This window comes from Bombus terrestris, chromosome 4 (genome assembly GCF_910591885.1).
Source record: "Bombus terrestris chromosome 4, iyBomTerr1.2, whole genome shotgun sequence".
NCBI lineage: Eukaryota > Metazoa > Arthropoda > Insecta > Hymenoptera > Apidae > Bombus > Bombus terrestris.
The window spans coordinates 2,658,973-2,678,308 of record NC_063272.1 but is presented as its reverse complement, the minus strand read 5'-3'; the positions used below and the strand labels follow the sequence as shown (position 1 = coordinate 2,678,308).

Below are 19,336 nucleotides of genomic sequence, written 5' to 3'. Positions count from 1 at the left end.
GATAGCAAGACATTCAAGGTGGATTGCTTTGGTAAGCGATTAGTATCTGCGAATTCGTAGAATTCGTGGATAATTCTCGAGCTGTTTCGTGCGCACGCGATTTTAAGTGGCACGCAAACAGGTGCACCTATCCGCGTAGCGCAAGAAATGTATCACGGAGGTCGTTGCAGGTAATATCCATCGACAGACGGGACAATTCGGGTGCACAATCTATGCCTATGACTGTGCAGTAGGGCATACTCTTCTCGACCACTTGTCTGGCGCCAACCACCACTATTGTCTCGCGAAGGCCAAGCTGTAAATCTTCGTTGCTTATACCGTTTTCTTGGTGAGTGTTAATTTTTTACTTATTCGATGGTATAATAATACCGTTATTACGAGGTAAAAGTTTTTGGATGTGTGATTTCTTGATTGAAGAGACGCTATCATTATTAAAAGTTTGAATATCCCGCCACTAGCGAGGGAAACATAATACAGAATGATTCTTTCATTTGCTTACATTCGATTTCTTAATTTTACTCCTATTCTCCTTTTTAATTCGTAATTTAATTGTGAGGACATATGCTATGGAGCAATTTTTGTTACATTTAGCATCGTTGCTTTATTTGTTAAGACTGTTGAGCAATACGATCGTTTACTTTATTTACTGCCTTGTTTGCTATTATTTTACTTTTAAAGACAGGTATTTTGGAAATATAAACTTCTACATATTGGTATAATATTGATATACTTAAAAATGTCGTTTAGTGAATAGGAAAATAGGACACTAAAGGTTTAACTAATTGAAAACGATTTAGTTATTGAAGATAGTACTTGCTGAGCAAATGGATCGCGAAGTTGTCATAATGCTACAAATGATACACGCTTCAAAGAGAATTAAACAGAAAACGATGATCATTGAACTCGAACTTGATCTTAAAGCAGTCGTGCGATATGACAACTCTCGATTTTAGCGATTCTTCACTCTTGACTCTCCGGTGGCTAACTGACGATCAACGACTGTGATGTCGAAATATTAGGTCATTCGAAAAGTTTCTTTCGTTTTATAAGGAAATAATGGATGCACAACATTTTTCGTTTTATATTATTTTATCGAATTACGTATGATCCATTTTGTTCTGTCAAAATAGGTTTCATGTTGTATGAAGATGCATCGTTGTAAAAGACGTGTCTGCAAAAGAAAAACACAACCTAATATATTGATGGCCGTTAGGTCTATCGAAGTTTTCTGATCCTTTCGGTTTGTTGGCATTTCCGCTTTATTGTCTATGTTGTCTGTATGTCGGCGATGATTTTCGCGGTGCTATAATTGAAACCAAAGAAGCCTCTGGAAAGAGGATCGTTATGCCGAGGCCTAATTGTATCTCTCGCAGGACTAAGGAAACTAAACACTAGAGAGAAGATGTAAAGTTTTGTTTGAAGTGAGATCCACTTGAACGGTATTAATAACTTTAGAATAAGAAGAAGGAAATTAATCGGTGTGCAAATTCTAACGGAATACAGTTACATTAAAATACGTCGATGTGACTTTAATTTTGAAGGAGGAAAGAAACGAAAATTAATGTCGTTACGCTGTAATTCAGTTGAAGCCTGAAGTGAAGTAAATTCGATAACGTAATACCACGTAGGGATATATTCTGCACGAGGAGCTGCTAGGAGATACGTATAAATTGATAAAAACAGCATAGTAATAATATATGGATCGCGGTAAAGATCGAAAATGTTTAATTTCCAATAATATTTTCCTATACGAAAGAGGAAAGTTTTAAGGAAAGTAGACGATCTCTCGTAAATTGATGGAACTTTGGTAATTCAAAGTTTCCTTGAATTGTGATAACTTTTTGACAGTGAAGTACAGTTGTTACCTTGTGTGAGATAGAAAACTGCATAATCGACTGGAAGTTTCTGTACGAGATATTGAAACATCGATTATGTTTTACGAGTTTTCCAAACAATATCGAATCGTTACATATGTCGTATAATTTCTGCTCGTCGTAAATTCGTAATAAAACGAATAATTTGATAACGATCGCAAATTTCTTCTTTTTTATTTCAAACTTATCTTTCTTATTTTCCCTTCCATAAAAATTAAAGTAATATTAACATATACATACTAACACGATATATACAAGGCGAGTTACTTGAGAGTTTGAAACGAAATATTTTTTATATTTTTAAATATATCGAAAAATGTTTCGGATAAAAGCTGAACTGAAATTCTGCGTGCAAAAATTATTAATTCACTTACGTCGAAGAAATATTAGTTTAACAGATATTTTAATTTTTATTTAGTGAAATTTATCGTACGAAAGACAAGCACGAAGACAAATACGAAAGTAGCGTCTTGTGTCTTTCCTTGTCTCTTATACCTAAAATATTTACTAAACTAATGGTTTTTCGATGCAAAAAGGTTAATAAATAACATTTTATAGAGAATTCTGAGCTGCATCGATTAATGTATTAAGAACTGTGTGATTCCATTTGAAGAAACAAAGTCGACCTTAGCACGATGGTTGCGCCACCACCTATAGAAAAGCTAGCAACGTCTAAATATGTCCTCCTTACAACCATCAAACTTTTATCCGAAGCATTTTTCGATATAATGAATAGTGTCGAAAATATTACGGCTCAAACCCTTGGCAAATCTTCGCATAGCCAATATATCTTCGAAATCGATTTTCTCAAGAATGAGCATTGGCACGCGGATGCTCCGTCTTACATTTTCGATTAATTTTTTTCAAGATCATCCTTTACCTTGCTCTTGCATAATTAAATAATTTGAAAATTTATAATAATATGTATATATAGAAATTTAATAGAAACAAATAGCAGGTGGACTTGTTAGATGGTCAGAAAATTATAGATTGTTATGTTTATGTATCGTTCGTATGACACGCTGTAAAAGTAAGAAACGATAATTATAAATTTATCGAAATATATTTATTATAAAGAGAAAAGAGAAAATGGCAGGGAAATATAGAGGAAAATTTGTTCGTAGGACGCTTCGTATTCAAGAGATTCCAAGATTGAAAATTTGCCTACCAAGTATACTTGAACTTGGCTCATTACGTGATAAATTAAAAAAATGTACTTTTCTTGAAAACAAAGCGTCTTGAGAATAAATTTTGTTCCACATTCTCAGTTTATTTTCACACGTAGAATTAGCCAGTCCAGAATTAGCCATGTTCTAGTACGCTTGGTAAATTTTGAAACGCGATCTTCTCGAAAATAAAGAATCCTGTATATTCGAATTTAAGTTGTCAAACGAAACCGATTTATACAAATCAAATGTATATCATCGAATATACAATTTGTTAAATAATACTCGTTTTAATCTGCTTATGAAAGATTATGATACACGAAGAACTTGTCGTTAGAATCAAATTATTTCTTTCGCTAAGCTTCGAATCTCAAAAATTTAACGTAGATATTTCCATTAGGTATTTTGGCATCGGAAGGAAAATTCCACGAACTTGAACCACTTTTTATTACTTTTCCGTCAAAACAATTCCCTGCTTCGTCTGATATTTATTAACGGATCATTCGTTTAAACTCGCGATTTGATCACATTGTGGCTGTTATAAATATTTTGAGGCTGTCGGCGATATTATGCTTCCCGTCGCACCTGTACAAGTTTCAAATGGAATCTTCAAATGGAATCACACAGTTCTTAATACATTAATCGATGCAGCTCAAAATTCTCTATAAAATGTTATTTATTAACCTTCTTGCATCGAAAAACCATTAGTTTAGTAAATATTTTAGGTATAAGAGACAAGGAAAGACACAAGACGCTACTTTCGTATTTGTCTTCGTGCTTGTCTTTCGTACGATAAATTTCACTAAATAAAAATTAAAATATCTGTTAAACTAATATTTCTTCGACGTAAGTGAATTAATAATTTTTGCACGCAGAATTTCAGTTCAGCTTTTATCCGAAACATTTTTCGATATATTTAAAAATATAAAAAATATTTCGTTTCAAACTCTCAAGTAACTCGCCTTGTATATATCGTGTTAGTATGTATATGCTAATATTACTTTAATTTTTATGCAAGGGAAAATAAGAAAGATAAGTTTGAAATAAAAAAGAAGAAATTTGCGATCGTTATCAAATTATTCGTTTTATTACGAATTTACGACGAGCAGAAATTATACGAAATATGTAACGATTCGATATTGTTTGGAAAACTCGTAAAACATAATCGATGTTTCAATATCTCGTACAGAAACTTCCAGTCGATTATGCAGTTTTCAAGGTAACAACTGTACTTCACTGTCAAAAAGTTATCACAATTCAAGGAAACTTTGAATTACCAAAGTTCCATCAATTTACGAGAGATCGTCTACTTTCCTTAAAACTTTCCTCTTTCGTATAGGAAAATATTATTGGAAATTAAACATTTTCGATCTTTACCGCGATCCATGTATTATTACTATGCTGTTTTTATCAATTTATACGTATCTCCTAGCAGCTCCTCGTGCAGAATATATCCCTACGTGGTATTACGTTATCGAATTTACTTCACTTCAGGCTTCAACTGAATTACAGCGTAACGACATTAATTTTCGTTTCTTTCCTCCTTCAAAATTAAAGTCACATCGACGTATTTTAATGTAACTGTATTCCGTTAGAATTTGCACACCGATTAATTTCCTTCTTCTTATTCTAAAGTTATTAATACCGTTCAAGTGGATCTCACTTCAAACAAAACTTTACATCTTCTCTCTAGTGTTTAGTTTTCTTAGTCCTGCGAGAGATACAATCAGGCCTCGGCATAACGATCCTCTTTCCAGAGGCTTCTTTGGTTTCAATTATAGCACCGCGAAAATCATCGCCGACATACAGACAACATAGACAATAAAGCGGAAATGCCAACAAACCGAAAGGATCAGAAAACTTCGATAGACCTAACGGCCATCAATATATTAGGTTGTGTTTTTCTTTTGCAGACACGTCTTTTACAACGATGCATCTTCATACAACATGAAACCTATTTTGACAGAACAAAATGGATCATACGTAATTCGATAAAATAATATAAAACGAAAAATGTTGTGCATCCATTGTAAAAGTTCGAGCTATCGCGGGGAGACGCGGTCGTTAGAATACGCGTCAACGAGAGTCGTAAATTCCCGTTACGATTAGAATAATCGACACCACGAATAGTTCGATCCCCGTATTTCGGTTAGGATAATCGGGGTGGTTGATGCGGTATAACACTGAGAGTCACAGAATTATAATAATGTATATTTCCAACACTTAGTCTACACGATTGAAAAGATATCAACAATTAACAACCTTATCGCACGCAGATAATATAAATGTATACAATATAGAGCAAGGCTCTTACAATTGAGCTTAGTCTCTTGGTGGACGTAGCACGATATGATACTTAATAGAATAAGCGAATGTTTGGCTCAATGTGTAATGTTCGACGCGTCACAAGGAACTGATCGACTTTGGATGATTTCTTTGTCTCATCTTTAAGACGACCCCCACTATACTTAGGTCACGCCACCGTTCGCGCCTATGATCACGTATGTCTCTTCTTGCGTGGAAAACGTAACGGACCAAATTCGATGTTTCGAGAACTCGTTGCTCGGCGACAGCTATGGGCTCGTCGATACATTGTATATGATCCGGCGGTCAGATAAGACGATCTGACTGAGACATTGTAGGGCCGCGAGTGATGGTTAGAAAATACAGCCTGTGTTAAGCCTCGTGGCGTAACATCCATTATTTCCTTATAAAACGAAAGAAACTTTTCGAACGACCTAATATTTCGACATCACAGTCGTTGATCGTCAGTTAGCCACCGGAGAGTCAAGAGTGAAGAATCGCTAAAATCGAGAGTTGTCATATCGCACGACTGCTTTAAGATCAAGTTCGAGTTCAATGATCATCGTTTTCTGTTTAATTCTCTTTGAAGCGTGTATCATTTGTAGCATTATGTCAACTTCGCGATCCATTTGCTCAGCAAGTACTATCTTCAATAACTAAATCGTTTTCAATTAGTTAAACCTTTAGTGTCCTATTTTCCTATTCACTAAACGACATTTTTAAGTATATCAATATTATACCAATATGTAGAAGTTTATATTTCCAAAATACCTGTCTTTAAAAGTAAAATAATAGCAAACAAGGCAGTAAATAAAGTAAACGATCGTATTGCTCAACAGTCTTAACAAATAAAGCAACGATGCTAAAAGTAACAAAAATTGCTCCATAGCATATGTCCTCACAATTAAATTACGAATTAAAAAGGAGAATAGGAGTAAAATTAAGAAATCGAATGTAAGCAAATGAAAGAATCATTCTGTATTATGTTTCCCTCGCTAGTAGCGGGATATTCAAACTTTTAATAATGATAGCGTCTCTTCAATCAAGAAATCACACATCCAAAAACTTTTACCTCGTAATAACGGTATTATTATACCATCGAATAAGTAAAAAATTAACACTCACCAAGAAAACGGTATAAGCAACGAAGATTTACAGCTTGGCCTTCGCGAGACAATAGTAGTGGTTGGCGCCAGACAAGTGGTCGAGAAGAGTATGCCCTACTGCACAGTCATAGGCATAGATCGTGCACCCGAATTGTCCCGTCTGTCGATGGATATTACCTGCAACGACCTCCGTGATACATTTCTTGCGCTACGCGAATAGGTGCACCTGTTTGCGTGCCACTTAAAATCGCGTACGCACGAAACAGCTCGAGAATTATCCACGAATTCTACGAATTCGCAGATACTAATCGCTTACCAAAGCAATTCACCTTGAATGTCTTGCTATCAAAGAAGCGATTCAGTACTGGCAGCATTAGTTAATCGGTAGATACTTCACTGTCCTTTCAGACCATAAACCGTTGGAATCAATGAGAATCAAAGCAAGAACCGATGAAACTTTTGGAGACCTGATGCACTACTTATCGCAGTACGACTTCAAAATCATCTACTCACCAGGAAAACACAACATAGAGGCAGTCGCACTATCCAGGAACCCCGTCTTAGAAAGTTTTGAGAACGAAGAAGAGGTTTTGAAAGTAGCGAATATTATAAAAAGCAAGATATAATCCGAGATCAGAAAGAAAACAGAGAAGATATTAAAAATACGAAAGACCTTATAAAAAAAATCTCTGATTTTTTTTAAAAATATTAAAGGACGCCAACGTATATTCGTCTCACAAGAGTTTGGCGAGCATATCATAAAGACGGTGCATGATTTCTTTGGCCATGTTGGAAGGAATCACATATTGAAAAAAATCCGATCCTTTTATTATTTCAAAAATATGGACCGAATTGTCGACAAATTCTGCAAACAATGCGAATATATAGGAATAAAAGCAGAACGAGAAGACCGATCGGGCTTATGTCGAGACTAGGACCAGCGAGGAAACCGTTTGAAATAATGTCATTCGATACGGTCCGAGGTTTTTCCAACAACAACTCACCAAAGAAGTATATGCATATACTCATAAATCACTTTTCAAGGGCTGTTTTTAAGTCCACATCGAAAACACAACGCGCGGAAGATATCATAAAACTTATAAACTCGACAGGAGAAACTGACTCCATAAAAATTATCCTTGCAGACCGATACCCAGCGATGACATCCAAGGAAATTCAAGAGTACGCGAGAGAGAAAAACATTAAATTAATTTTCACCTCGACAGACTGTCCATCCTCCAATGGACTAAACGAGAGGGTAAATCAAACATTAGTAAACAGAATCAGATGCAAGATCAATTCGAAAAAAAAAAAGAAACTGGACAAAGATCGCAGAAAAAAGCGTAGAAGAATACAATCAGTGTAACCAGACACAGTGTAACGGGATTTGCCCCAAATCACTTACTGTATGGGAAAATGATCGAAATCATCCCTAAGGGAATAACAGAGAAGAATTGGTTCACGAAGAGACACCAACCGATGTCGAAGAAGCCGGAAGATTTAGTAACGGCCAGTTTAAGTCTCAAGTTCGATAAATCGAAGGTAGTGAAGGCGGTGAAGGAAACGTTGGGTAAAAAGTACCCTAATAGCGAGGTCAAACACAAAGTCGTATGGGACAACACTAGTGGAACCAAAGTGGACGCTCAGCTAAGTTGTATTTCTCGTTACGATATCGTTTCTTGTTTAAGAGCCATCGTAGGTGAAAGGAGGAATGCAAGAACGCACATAATACGCAAAAATCTATGGCAGATTCAAAGTACAGTACTCGTTGTGATATTCGGTAAAGATAATAAGTTCTCCTATGGAGATTTCATTTTTCAAATTATTCTCGTAAAAGTACGTATTTGCATAAATAAATAGCACACGGTCTCTGCGTAAATACCCAGGCCAGTTATAAATATTTCAGTTTGCCAACGATATCCCAACATGTAGGACACTCACATGTGTGCTACTTCGTGAGCGATGATAAAGGCGCTGGTCAAGCCTTCGTCTCGATTTAACGCGCACGATCTCGCGGGATAGCATACTCCTGACACAGGTGCGTAACCGGAAGGACCTCGTATATCTAATGGCGTCAACCATACAGCAACATCGTGATTTACGTCCTTCGAGGACAGCATCTTTCTGTTCCATTTGTTCACGTTCTCGAGAGATCGTCTGGCATCGCCACGGCGGACCTACGACAACGTTTAATATTTTCTTAATAAAAGCTAGCAAATATTACCAATATATTATATTTATTATTACATCATACATTATATACTATATATAAATATTCGTCAATGATAATAAATATATGTGCAAGTAATCGTGTTGTTGATTGTAATCAAATGTAACTTGTAACGCTATTAGTATTTTAATCTTCCTGAAAAATGTTGAAATGTTGATTCAACAGCAGAGAAGAATAGCAGAAAAAGAAAAGTAAAAGGAATCGCAAGTGTCGTATATCAATGATATTATCATAGGTCTATAACATTAAATTAAGATTCTTAAGAGATGAAAAAGGTTTAATAGTCGATTATACAGATATTTCGGATACACGATAAATGCGAGGTTTGTCAATGATCCGTGAAAATTGTTTGTTTGGAAATTTGTTTCCAAGGGATCGTTCACGGTTGTCCAATTTAACAAAATGGAACTCGTTGCATTTTATCGATCTAAAACGTCATGCGCAGATATTTTGACCTATATAATTTATATACCATACACTGTACAGATAAGTAGAAAATAAAATAATTGACACTCGCATATGCGTATCTCAGATAGTTACTACTTTAGTTAAATGATTTAATTTAATGGAAATCGCTTACCATAACGTCTCGTTTTTCCGCGTATAAAATCATTCGTACGATCACTAGAATCATGTTGGATTCGAGCGACGGGTCCATGTAAATTGCACTGACCTAGGATTAAAATACGTACGAAAATGTAACAGGCGTTAAAACAGTATTACAGCCTTACAAATAAATTATTATTCAAAACTGTCGTAAATACATCGTATCTTATATAATTTTCCTAAAAAATTAATTTTATTCGTTATATTTATCTTAGGAAATGTACGTTATTAATCTCAACAGCATTGGAAAACCAATTACCGAATGGCTGAAATTAATCGATTACAAAATTCCATTACGGATAAATTATTCGCTGAACTTTTTAAAAGATACGTGTAAGCTTTGAACAGTGTAAACAGAAAATACAGAGCTTCCATCCGAGTATACGATCGAGATGTTTGAAAGCAAGTAGCGTACCTTGAAAATACAGAGATACGCATAACTCTGCCCTATGTTTCCCGGTTGCTTGCGTACATGTGTAGGAGGAGGTATTCTATATCTAAGTATAATAACAGAATTTCGTTTGGTATTACTTACGATGTTTAAAGGAGCCAAGGTATATTGCTGTACTCGAATTCCATGAAAATCTACCACGGAGTAATCAGCAGCTATTCCAAGCTCTAACCATCGTGGCGGCGAATCCTTAGCAGTTGGTCTTTTCTCTAGAAATGACTTATCTTAGAAATCGACTTATCTTCCACGAAATTAGAAAGTCTACTCGACTCGACTTGATAGATTAAACGCATGATTATTAAAAGCATAAATTAATATCTACGAGCAAGTATTCGTGGAATAATTATTATGATATAAATAATTATTTCAAAAGTATAATTTCAAAAATATCAATTCGGTATCACCGTGAATTTCATCCTGCAAATTTCTTTAAAATTCTTGACAAATTTTGGTAAACGTATTCCTCCAGCAAATTTGTCTATTTTTCTATTTTTTTACATTAAATTAGGTAAGATAGATAAAGATTCGTGCAATGGACAATATACATATGTGTAATAGACAGGGAATAATAAAATAAATTAAAAACAGCGAAATATAGAGGAACGTGTAGAAGATCAAGCGAGAGTGGAACGCAATAGGGAGAATAATTGTAAACCGAGTTCCTTTTAAGGCTGAAGATAAGCTATTCTTATATTACATGCTGTTATTATTACTTTTGTACACGATAGATTGGAATATCAGTACAATTTCTTTCTTTCAGTAATATTCGATGATTCGTTAATTTATTAACCGCTATATTGTACGTGGTAAGTAGAAAAGCAACGATTGTACAAGAATGGCATTTGGAAAAATATTTGACTTACTTGATAATCTGTTCCTTTGCCATTTAGGACCAGAGAAGTATCCAATTTCCTCGGGATTTGTTATTTTATATAGGTTGGGGTTGATAATCAATCTCGGATCCACTCGGATTGGTTATCACACCTTTTATTTTCTCTCTTATACAAAACACCAAATCACACAGCAAACGTCTAAACTCTCCCAATGCGTCTTAGCAATTAAGGCGTGGTCGACTCCTATGACAAAAGAGCGTAGTTAGGAGTCGTACCAACATAACCCTAGTAACCTTTTAGTAACTAGCGGTCATACCAACTGAGCATTTCTCAACAGTATTTACGTCGATCGATAATTCTTCCACTATTGTATCGTTGTATTCTGTGGAGACATCGTCTTTTTCATCGTACAGAATCAATTTCTCAGCTTCTGGGTATTCCACGTCGAAGACGTCACCGGAAAGATTATAAAATCCCTGAACATCGTGGCTTAAGGAATCGCGTTTGCTTCGTTTCGACTTTCTCTTACTTTCTTCAACTTCAAATTTATTCGATTTCCCTGTAACCGAATTATCAACGTTTTACCACGTTTGCCTGTCTTATCTTCGCTATTCTCGTTACGGATAAAATGAACAAATAGTTGCAAAATTTCTGAAATTGTAAATACGACCAGACTGGAACGTATCGACGACATATACGGTGTCACAAAATTGTGACAAGTCAATATTCCAGTTGTTAGTTTGTTGAATTTACGCCGCCGCTGATTAAACGTATCACGCTTTAATAGAAAATTCAATTTCCCAGCGGGGAAAATGGAATTTTGCGCTAATTAAAGTATTGCGCTTTTGTACAAAATTCCATTGTTTTCTGTTGCCCGCGAAAATGCAATTTTACGACGGACATTTCAGACAAATTTCCATCAGACGGCTTTCCATCCGTAAAAAAGAATGCTATCTACAAAAGTGTCAATGGAAATTGATCAAAGTAACGTCAAGCAAACCCGTTTAAACAGCGAGGTAAATAGACCAATTGCTTTTAACAAAACCTGTATCGTTGCTCTTAACCGTTTCACTTTTAAATATCAATCGGCGCTGTTCCTCATTAAAATTTCGATTTAAATCGAACGAGAAATACAGCGTAACACTTGGAATTTTCTATCGTTTCTCAACCATACTTCGAACATTTACGTCGCATTCTTCCATTCATAGGATCGCGATGTTTGATTCTTCGATTTCGATACAAAAACGTTTCACAGCTTTCGACGCGGACAATTTAATTAAGAGAACAAATAATTTGTTTATAAACTGCCAATTACGTGCCTTGAATTTCCGATATATGCAATAAATTTCATTGCTACTTGACCTAAGTGGGTCATAAAGTTGCAACCGTGTAAACCGTGCCACGTAATTTTATTCCATTCAATTTTCCACGTTTCCAACAATTTATCAAATTAGAATTTACCTGCGCATCGTACGAAATTTTTCATAAAAATTGATTAATAATAGTAGATATATAGCTCCTCGTATTCGTAAAACAGATTTTTAATCTGTAAACAACGAGTCGTGGTGATTACGATACGATCGATTTTCAACTTAGCAAAATTTGTTTCCATTTAACATTCACATCCAGATTGTATTTCCTTTGTAATAAATTAATTATATAATTAAATAAATGTATTATTCGAACCGATATTCAGATACAGTTCGAGTATACTTGATAAATTTTCAGACTCGATTCTCCAAGTCGAAAATGAGAACGTTTTATCCTATACTTTTTCTTCATTTTTCCACAAGGATTCGCGTTGTTCTCGCTTTCAGACGTTGTTCCATTGCATCCTGTATATACGGGGTGTGCCAAATTTAAACCGTCAAATTGTAAGGAGATGATTTACAGACAAGAAGAAGAAGAAGAAGAAGGAAGAACTTTATATAATGTTCGTCAACGGACGTTTCTTTACAGAATTACAAACGAGTATCGTTCGTACGAAACAGGTAACGACGCGTTTTCCATCGCAGCGTGCAAAAGTACGCTGTATTATCGTGTCAGCGCAGTTGCATGCTTTTTATCATGCGACAACAAGCCCGTGTCGTTAATAGCTACAATAATGATACAATGAAAAATTATTATCTGGTATGTTTGATTGGTCGTTGGAGAACGTTGTCCGTGTGCTCAGATAGAAGCCTGACATCGATCAACGATGGGAGTAATACGATCTCGTACACACAGTTGCTAACAATTCGATCGAGTTGCAAAAACCGCGTGTTTTTACTCGTTGCGCTAATTGTTCACGCGAACTCGCATCTCCAGAATAAACCTTCCGTTTTACAGTTGCGAAACCATAAATACAGAAAAGAAAACGCAGTTCTTGAAACTCTGACGAAACGCTGATAATACGGTCAATTGTCGCGTGCCGTGGAATGGAAAATTCGTCGTTACTTGTTTCATACGTACGATACTTGTTTGTAACTGTGGAAAAACGCGTTTATTGCCCAGCTTCGTACGACATGTTTTTCGGTAAATATTTACAAAGCGGACAATCTCGCCATATTCAACGGCTTTGAAATATGTTTGCCAAGGCTAATATTCCGAACAACTTTTTCCTGTAATACTCTTTACCGTCGCTCTGCTTTCCGCGATATTCGCAGCAATTTCTGTCTCGACGACAGCGATGATTTCGTAGTTTCGCTTTTCTCGATATCACTGCTAAAGCTTTTCCTACCTCGAATAACCACGCAAAGCTTCGTATGAATCGTATCTATCCTGTTACTTGATACGCGAATTTAATTCGCGGTAGCCTCAGTGATGTTTCTTCCCTGTGCGAGTTGAAAATGATTATCAGAAATGCATATATATGTAGTATCGTGGACAAAAGGCCTAAGATATCTGCCGAATCGTAAACAATGTCGCGAGAACCGCGGCATCGTCGGGTACATCAAGGTGTCGTCGATCCTTTTTAAGTGGATAGTTTCGTGGAAAGGGCCCGCGTGACCCTGGCCACGGGCGTTTCGGAACACGTGTCTCGAACGGCGGGAAAAGACAAAGAAACGTTAAAGTCAGTATTAGTTGAGAAGCCGGAGAGGACGGATGCAAAAGGTGTGCAGAGTGTGAATTGAGAAGCGAGAGCGTGGGAGTGTAGAAGCCGAAGAGTGTGAATCGGGAAGTCGAAAGCCGCGTCTGAAAATAAGACGTACGACAGCATTGTAATTATTTCCTTGCTTCGAATATTATTAATTAAATCAAAACATCATTACTTGTCCTTTCCTCTAAGACCCATTAAGATACTACATATATATATAAATGTACGGACATCAACGTCCGAGACGTTCATCCATGCCAAACGGTAACGCGTACAGGAAACATTTGTTCAAAATGACTTTGACTTTAGCTAAATTTTCAAATTGGAACTAGCTAATGGTCGTTCGCTTTGTAAATGATTATTTCTTTTTCTTCTTTTTGCCTGCAGATTAAGCCCTCCCTGTTTGACGGTTTAAATTTATTAAATTAAATTTATTAAACCGAATATATATATATATATATTCGTTTGTACTACGATTACTCTCATACTCTATGTATGGTATTATCATATCGACGCTATCAGTTCTTACAGTATCACGATCAGAGTCAATTTTAGAATAGAAGGAGCAATTAACGGCGGATCGCAAAGTAAGAAGCTTATAACATAATTGGCAAGGAAGTCGGTAAATCGATCAACCAATCACCTACATCCAACCGTCTAACGAAAGATGAAAAGCCATCGCGATAACGATCCTTCTCACCTGCAGGATTTTCCGGATTCACAGACACGAAGCTCGAATTATTCCTGATCGACCACCACTTTTCGTTTTTCGGCTGAAACATCACATGCTGGCCATTCGTCAGCGGCTGAACGAAGAACGATCTCTGCCCGATCAACATCAAGGCGTACACTTCTTCTTCGCATATCGTCACGACGACGAAGGAACTCGCGTCTCCTTCCAAGCTGCCTTGTCGAAGATCGCAGTTCGCCTTGGCGTTACGTCGCTCGGACTTGGTTTTACCCTGGCGCACCCAATTCACGGTGAAATTCGACGACAGTATCAATCGATCGTTGGCCATGGTCCTTAAGGTCCAGTTGCTGATCTCGAGGAACACCGGCTCTTGGTGGAGATACTCGCGCCAAGTTTCTCGGTCTTCGTGGGTCGATCTTCTGTTCCGCGCGCTCTCATTCGGGATCACTCGAGGGTAAACGATCTCGTACTCCTGCAAGCTTTGCAGAAAGTCGCTCATTCGCGACTTAGTAGCGATCGTGCCGAGCAGCCACGTGGCGAGGAGAAAACTGGGAAGTTTCGATCGCGTCATGTCTCGCGCGCTTTGATCGAAATTTCAATAGGATTTTCTGGCTACCCAAAACTCGCCAGGCATGCTCGTTCACTCGCAGACGTAGTCATTGCGATGAAAGCAGCTAGTTCGCAGACCCGATATTCTCATTTCATTTCGCCGGTTCGTAACGCGTTCGAAACTCCGCGTCATATAGACGCGGATGCGACGATACTCTCGCGATCTAACATTTTCAATGTCTCGCGCTTTATCACGTAGCTCGCGCGGAAGTAATACGAAGGTGAATCGTTGGTTTTAATACACAGGGTGTTGTTTAATCGATCGTATAATGGAGAAGGGAGCGATTCTACGGTACACCAGAAATGAAATGAAATCATAGAATGCAGTGGTTTTGTAGGTAGTGCTTTATCGAAAAGATTAACCGTGAATATTTGCTCGACCTATTTATACCAAATTGATACAGAATCTTAAAATACAGACGAATCTTTCTCAATTTTCTTCGATCATCGTCTCTAGGCGTACGAAACTGCCTCGTTGAATTCGAACGTTTCTCGATTTCCTTCGACGTCTTTCAATTTCTTCTTTTTTCAATCGCCGTTCGCCTTCTCAAAGCTGTCTTCGAACAGAATTCTTAGAACGACTTCCAATTACTTTCGATTCGTCCAATCGTTTAGCTTTACGAAACTGTTTCGCTAAACTCCTTTTTCCACTGTACTTGCGTATCGTAACAAACTCGTCGGCGGTAACTCGCGTCGATTAACGATTCACCACCAGTAAAGTAACCGGGAATGCAGCAAACTAGTAGTCGGTAGAACGAAGCGGAACGTAAGTGGAGCGAGCGATAAGAGCGATCGCGACAATCGCACGCCTCGCCGTCCCATTCCCACGCGAACGAATCATCAAATTCGAGCCAAAGATTCTCACTAACTCGAAGATTCGCGCCAGTATTTTCCACGCGCGCGTCACAGAAATTCGAACGACTTTCGCGAAAAGGACGGAAGGATAAGACGATCGATCGGATCTCGGGTCGATCGCGATACCCCCGGACAGAAGGTTTCGAGGAAAAAGTGGAGTAGACGCGACGAAGGAGCGTCGTGCAGCAACTGGTGGCCAATTTATTCACCACGTGCCGTAGGAATTTAATTTTCTTTCGCGCAACAACGATCCACCATCGGAGAAAGTAGAATATAATTAATTTCGATCTCGTGTCGATCGCGACGTTCCGGATGGAACGTTTCGCCGAAGAGGTGGAATAAACGCGACGAAGGAGCGTCGTGCAGCAACCGGTGGCCAATTTTTCCACCACGTGGCACCACGTGGAAATTTAAACGTTTCCCATGAAAATGATGCACCATCGGTGAAAGTAAAATACGATAATTAATCGGTCGTCGAGTCGAACGTGATATTCCGGATAAAATTTTTCGATGAAAAAAGGGGAGTAAACGCGACGAACGAGCTTCGTGCTACGACTGGCAGCCACATGGACGGATGAACGCGGCTGGAAACGCACGCGAGTGCAGCGGCGAATTGTGCGTAAGAGTAAGCGCGAACGCGAGACTGGAAAAAGCACCAGCGCTTACCGCCCACTGAAGTTCTAATAATGGCAGCTTTATGTGCAATCACCGAGAAACGAGGATGCTGGCGAACGCATTGTTCGACCCCGACCGAGACGATTTAACAAGGGCCGAGGATTTCATCTTGAACGTTGCTCTTGTCACGACCGGCATACTTCAAATCCGATGGACCGATGATGGAGATAGAGATGTGGCGACCTTGGCGACAATGTATATCGCCGAAGTGCCTAATGAGTCATCTGTATCCTAACGGTCCTTCCACCGAATGTCCTAGAAGCGTGATAACGGTCACGTTCGCCTACAGGGTAGTGGGGATATTGAGGGATGACAAACAAAGAAGAAACAGATGTTACCGAAAGTCAAATTGTAAGAGCTTCAGTCTTGGAAAGTCACGGCTGGAGCTCAGAACAAAATCGCAGTCAGTGTAAATTCAGAATACAAGAAATAAATTCTCTTGTTTTTTTTTGTTACCTTAATTTTTTCTTTTCGTTCGAGCCCCCTGTTTTTTATTTTACGTGACATTCTCGACCCCACCAGAATTCTTCGCTTTCCCTTGAACCGCGAACTCGAGAATATCGTATTCAGTAAGGCGACGAATCTAATGAACGGGAATTAAATCTGTTCCGACAGCTTCCTTTGCCTGGATGAAAGAATAAGTACGAGAGATAAATTATGTCAGATAATGCACAGTGAGTGACTGGCAGAAAAGTCATATCTACTTACGTGTATGAATTCTAAGTAAAATTTATATTAAACATTTCTTTTTTTGCCTATTACACACTTCTTTTTCTATTCTACGATATCTGTCACACGTTTACTCGTCTCGTCGATTAGAATTCAGTTTTATAAAATTACAGCATTTCTTCTTCAAATTTTCTTCAGGGCTTTCGATATTTGCGATGCTGAGTGCGTGGTGGCTGTGCAGCTACAGCTAACAATATCCTGTATATCAGTATCTTTTATAATCTTATACAGTGGCTGTGAAAAGGTATTTATATGCGTTAGGTTGTTCCAAAAGTTTCTTTAGTTTTATAAGGAAATATAATGTTATTATTAATGAATTCTGTACGAATAAAATAAAATGGATTCTATTACTACAAAATAGATCATACACAATTCAATACAATAATATGATACAAAAAATGTACATTTATTATTTCCTCACAAAACGAAAGAAACTTTTATGCCAACCTAATGCTAATACTTACGTATCTCTATCTTTTTCAATTTTTTTTCATCAGCCGTTACATTTCACTTTCAACTAGTGTCAATAGTTCGTAGTCATACGATAGTACTATCAAGTGACGCGAAATTTATCTGTCCATCTGCATAGTGGATGGTTTTCGACCAGTGACTTTAAGCGATTTTCCACTTTCTCCGTATTTTTGCTTAGATTCCGCTTCGCTTAAAAAGATTCACATGTATCGATATGAAAATTATTGGAAGATATTCTAACAACTTGCAAGAGTATTCAAGAATTTTTGAGCACACTTTTTAAAACACGAGAACGTAAACAGATATTGCATGATCCTAAACGATCCAGCGTGTAAATGTCGGTAAGGCTTTTGCAGACAGAGGACAATTAATATGCTTTCAATTAATATAATTGATTAGCACGCTGGGATAAACAGAATAGTAGAAATAATACAGAAATACTTTTTGTAGCCACTGTAAGTAGCTGTTGGGTACAGTATTGTTCAAAAGTAGACAGACGTTCGATTACTTTTGGCAAAATGTACTTTACTCGCAAGATTATGCGTAAATGGACTTCAAAATTTCATAACAGTTAAACGTAAAACGGACAATAGCCTACGTTTTGTAAAATGGTTTATCGAAATTAGGAGATAAAGAATTTCAGATACGTAAGAGTGTAAAAAAGAAGAGAAAGATGGTTTTAATATTAATTTGAAAAATATTAAAAGGGACATTTCTGATTTTCTTATCCGTTGATAAATTGTTGTTTGAATAATTGCTTCTTGGAATAAAAAATATTTCTTTCCATTTTATTTGCGTTTTACACGACGAGATGAATGGCAACGAACGAGATGCAAAATGAGAGATGCTTAGCATCGAGGCATTACGCGTGGGCGATAGATTGGTACTGACTCTTCAGAAAGAAATTACATTACGCTTAACGACGATCGTTATTCTTTCCTGGAATGGTTTTATTTCCTCTTAACAAGGCGATGTCGTCTCACGTTTTCTACGAAAAACAAAAAATTCCATTCTTTGCCTTAGTTTTCATTATATGCTATCGCACGATAAATCATATCCCTTTGTTCACGGATGTGGAAATTTAATTAAAACCGATTCCTAGAAACGAATATGCGTTTTCCATTGGAACAAAACCCTATATCCCGTTAGAACCTTCCAGGAATTCAAGAACTTTGTAATTTTCCGTTTGACGATGTCGGATCTACATTCAACCTAAGCTCTCTCGATTTCTACGAAAATGATAACACGCAGATTTCCAGGATGCTGTTGAAAGAACAGAATGCACGAGTATAAACTGAATGCTTTCATTTAGGCAGTGTTATTACGTTAATTGGTTACAGCTGTAAACGCGCTGGTATAAACTATATAGTTTAAGCGATTTAGTAGATACCTGATCTCGCGTTTCCCAGTTTCCAGCGAAATTTTAGTATTATAAACGGAATGCGGATGTTTGTGCGTTTGAGAGAAATGTGGGTGTGTATAAACGTCCAGGTTGTACACTCTTGTTCACGAGTATCGAAAAATATGCCGATCGTTAAAATTGTTCGCTTCCTGCAAAATAATCAAAATAATTGGAAACCAATCGGAGGATACTTAAAAATTAAAGTAAAATAAAAAGAAAATTAAGGTATAATTAATAAAAGAATATTGTACAGAGATC

At 37.3% G+C, this 19,336-nt stretch overlaps 2 protein-coding genes across 2 annotated transcripts in view; one reads left to right on the top strand and one right to left on the bottom strand.

Annotated features, from left to right (window-relative positions):
• Window positions 1-19,336, top strand: part of LOC125384914 — a 208,049-nt gene that overhangs the window by 109,296 nt on the left and 79,417 nt on the right. The gene's annotated exons all lie outside the window — the stretch shown is intronic.
• Window positions 8,177-14,991, bottom strand: LOC125384923 (A disintegrin and metalloproteinase with thrombospondin motifs 12-like). The gene is made up of 6 exons (XM_048405095.1): window positions 14,347-14,991; window positions 10,906-11,108; window positions 10,601-10,649; window positions 9,822-9,946; window positions 9,261-9,353; window positions 8,177-8,627 (listed from the first exon to the last, which is right to left on the bottom strand). Exons 1-6 carry the CDS (start codon window positions 14,906-14,908, stop codon window positions 8,388-8,390), a joined length of 1,272 nt encoding a protein of 423 aa, XP_048261052.1. The 5' UTR covers window positions 14,909-14,991; the 3' UTR covers window positions 8,177-8,387.

Coding starts and splice junctions, on each gene's coding strand:
- LOC125384923 (XM_048405095.1), bottom strand. CDS start 14,908: ATGACGCGATCGAAACTTCCCAGTTTTCTCCTCGCCACGTGGCTGCTC. Junction 11,109..14,346: donor GAATCCGGAAAATCCTGCAG/GTGAGAAGGATC, acceptor ATAAATTTGAAG/TTGAAGAAAGTAAGAGAAAG. Junction 9,354..9,821: donor CCTTGGCTCCTTTAAACATC/GTAAGTAATACC, acceptor TTTTAATCCTAG/GTCAGTGCAATTTACATGGA.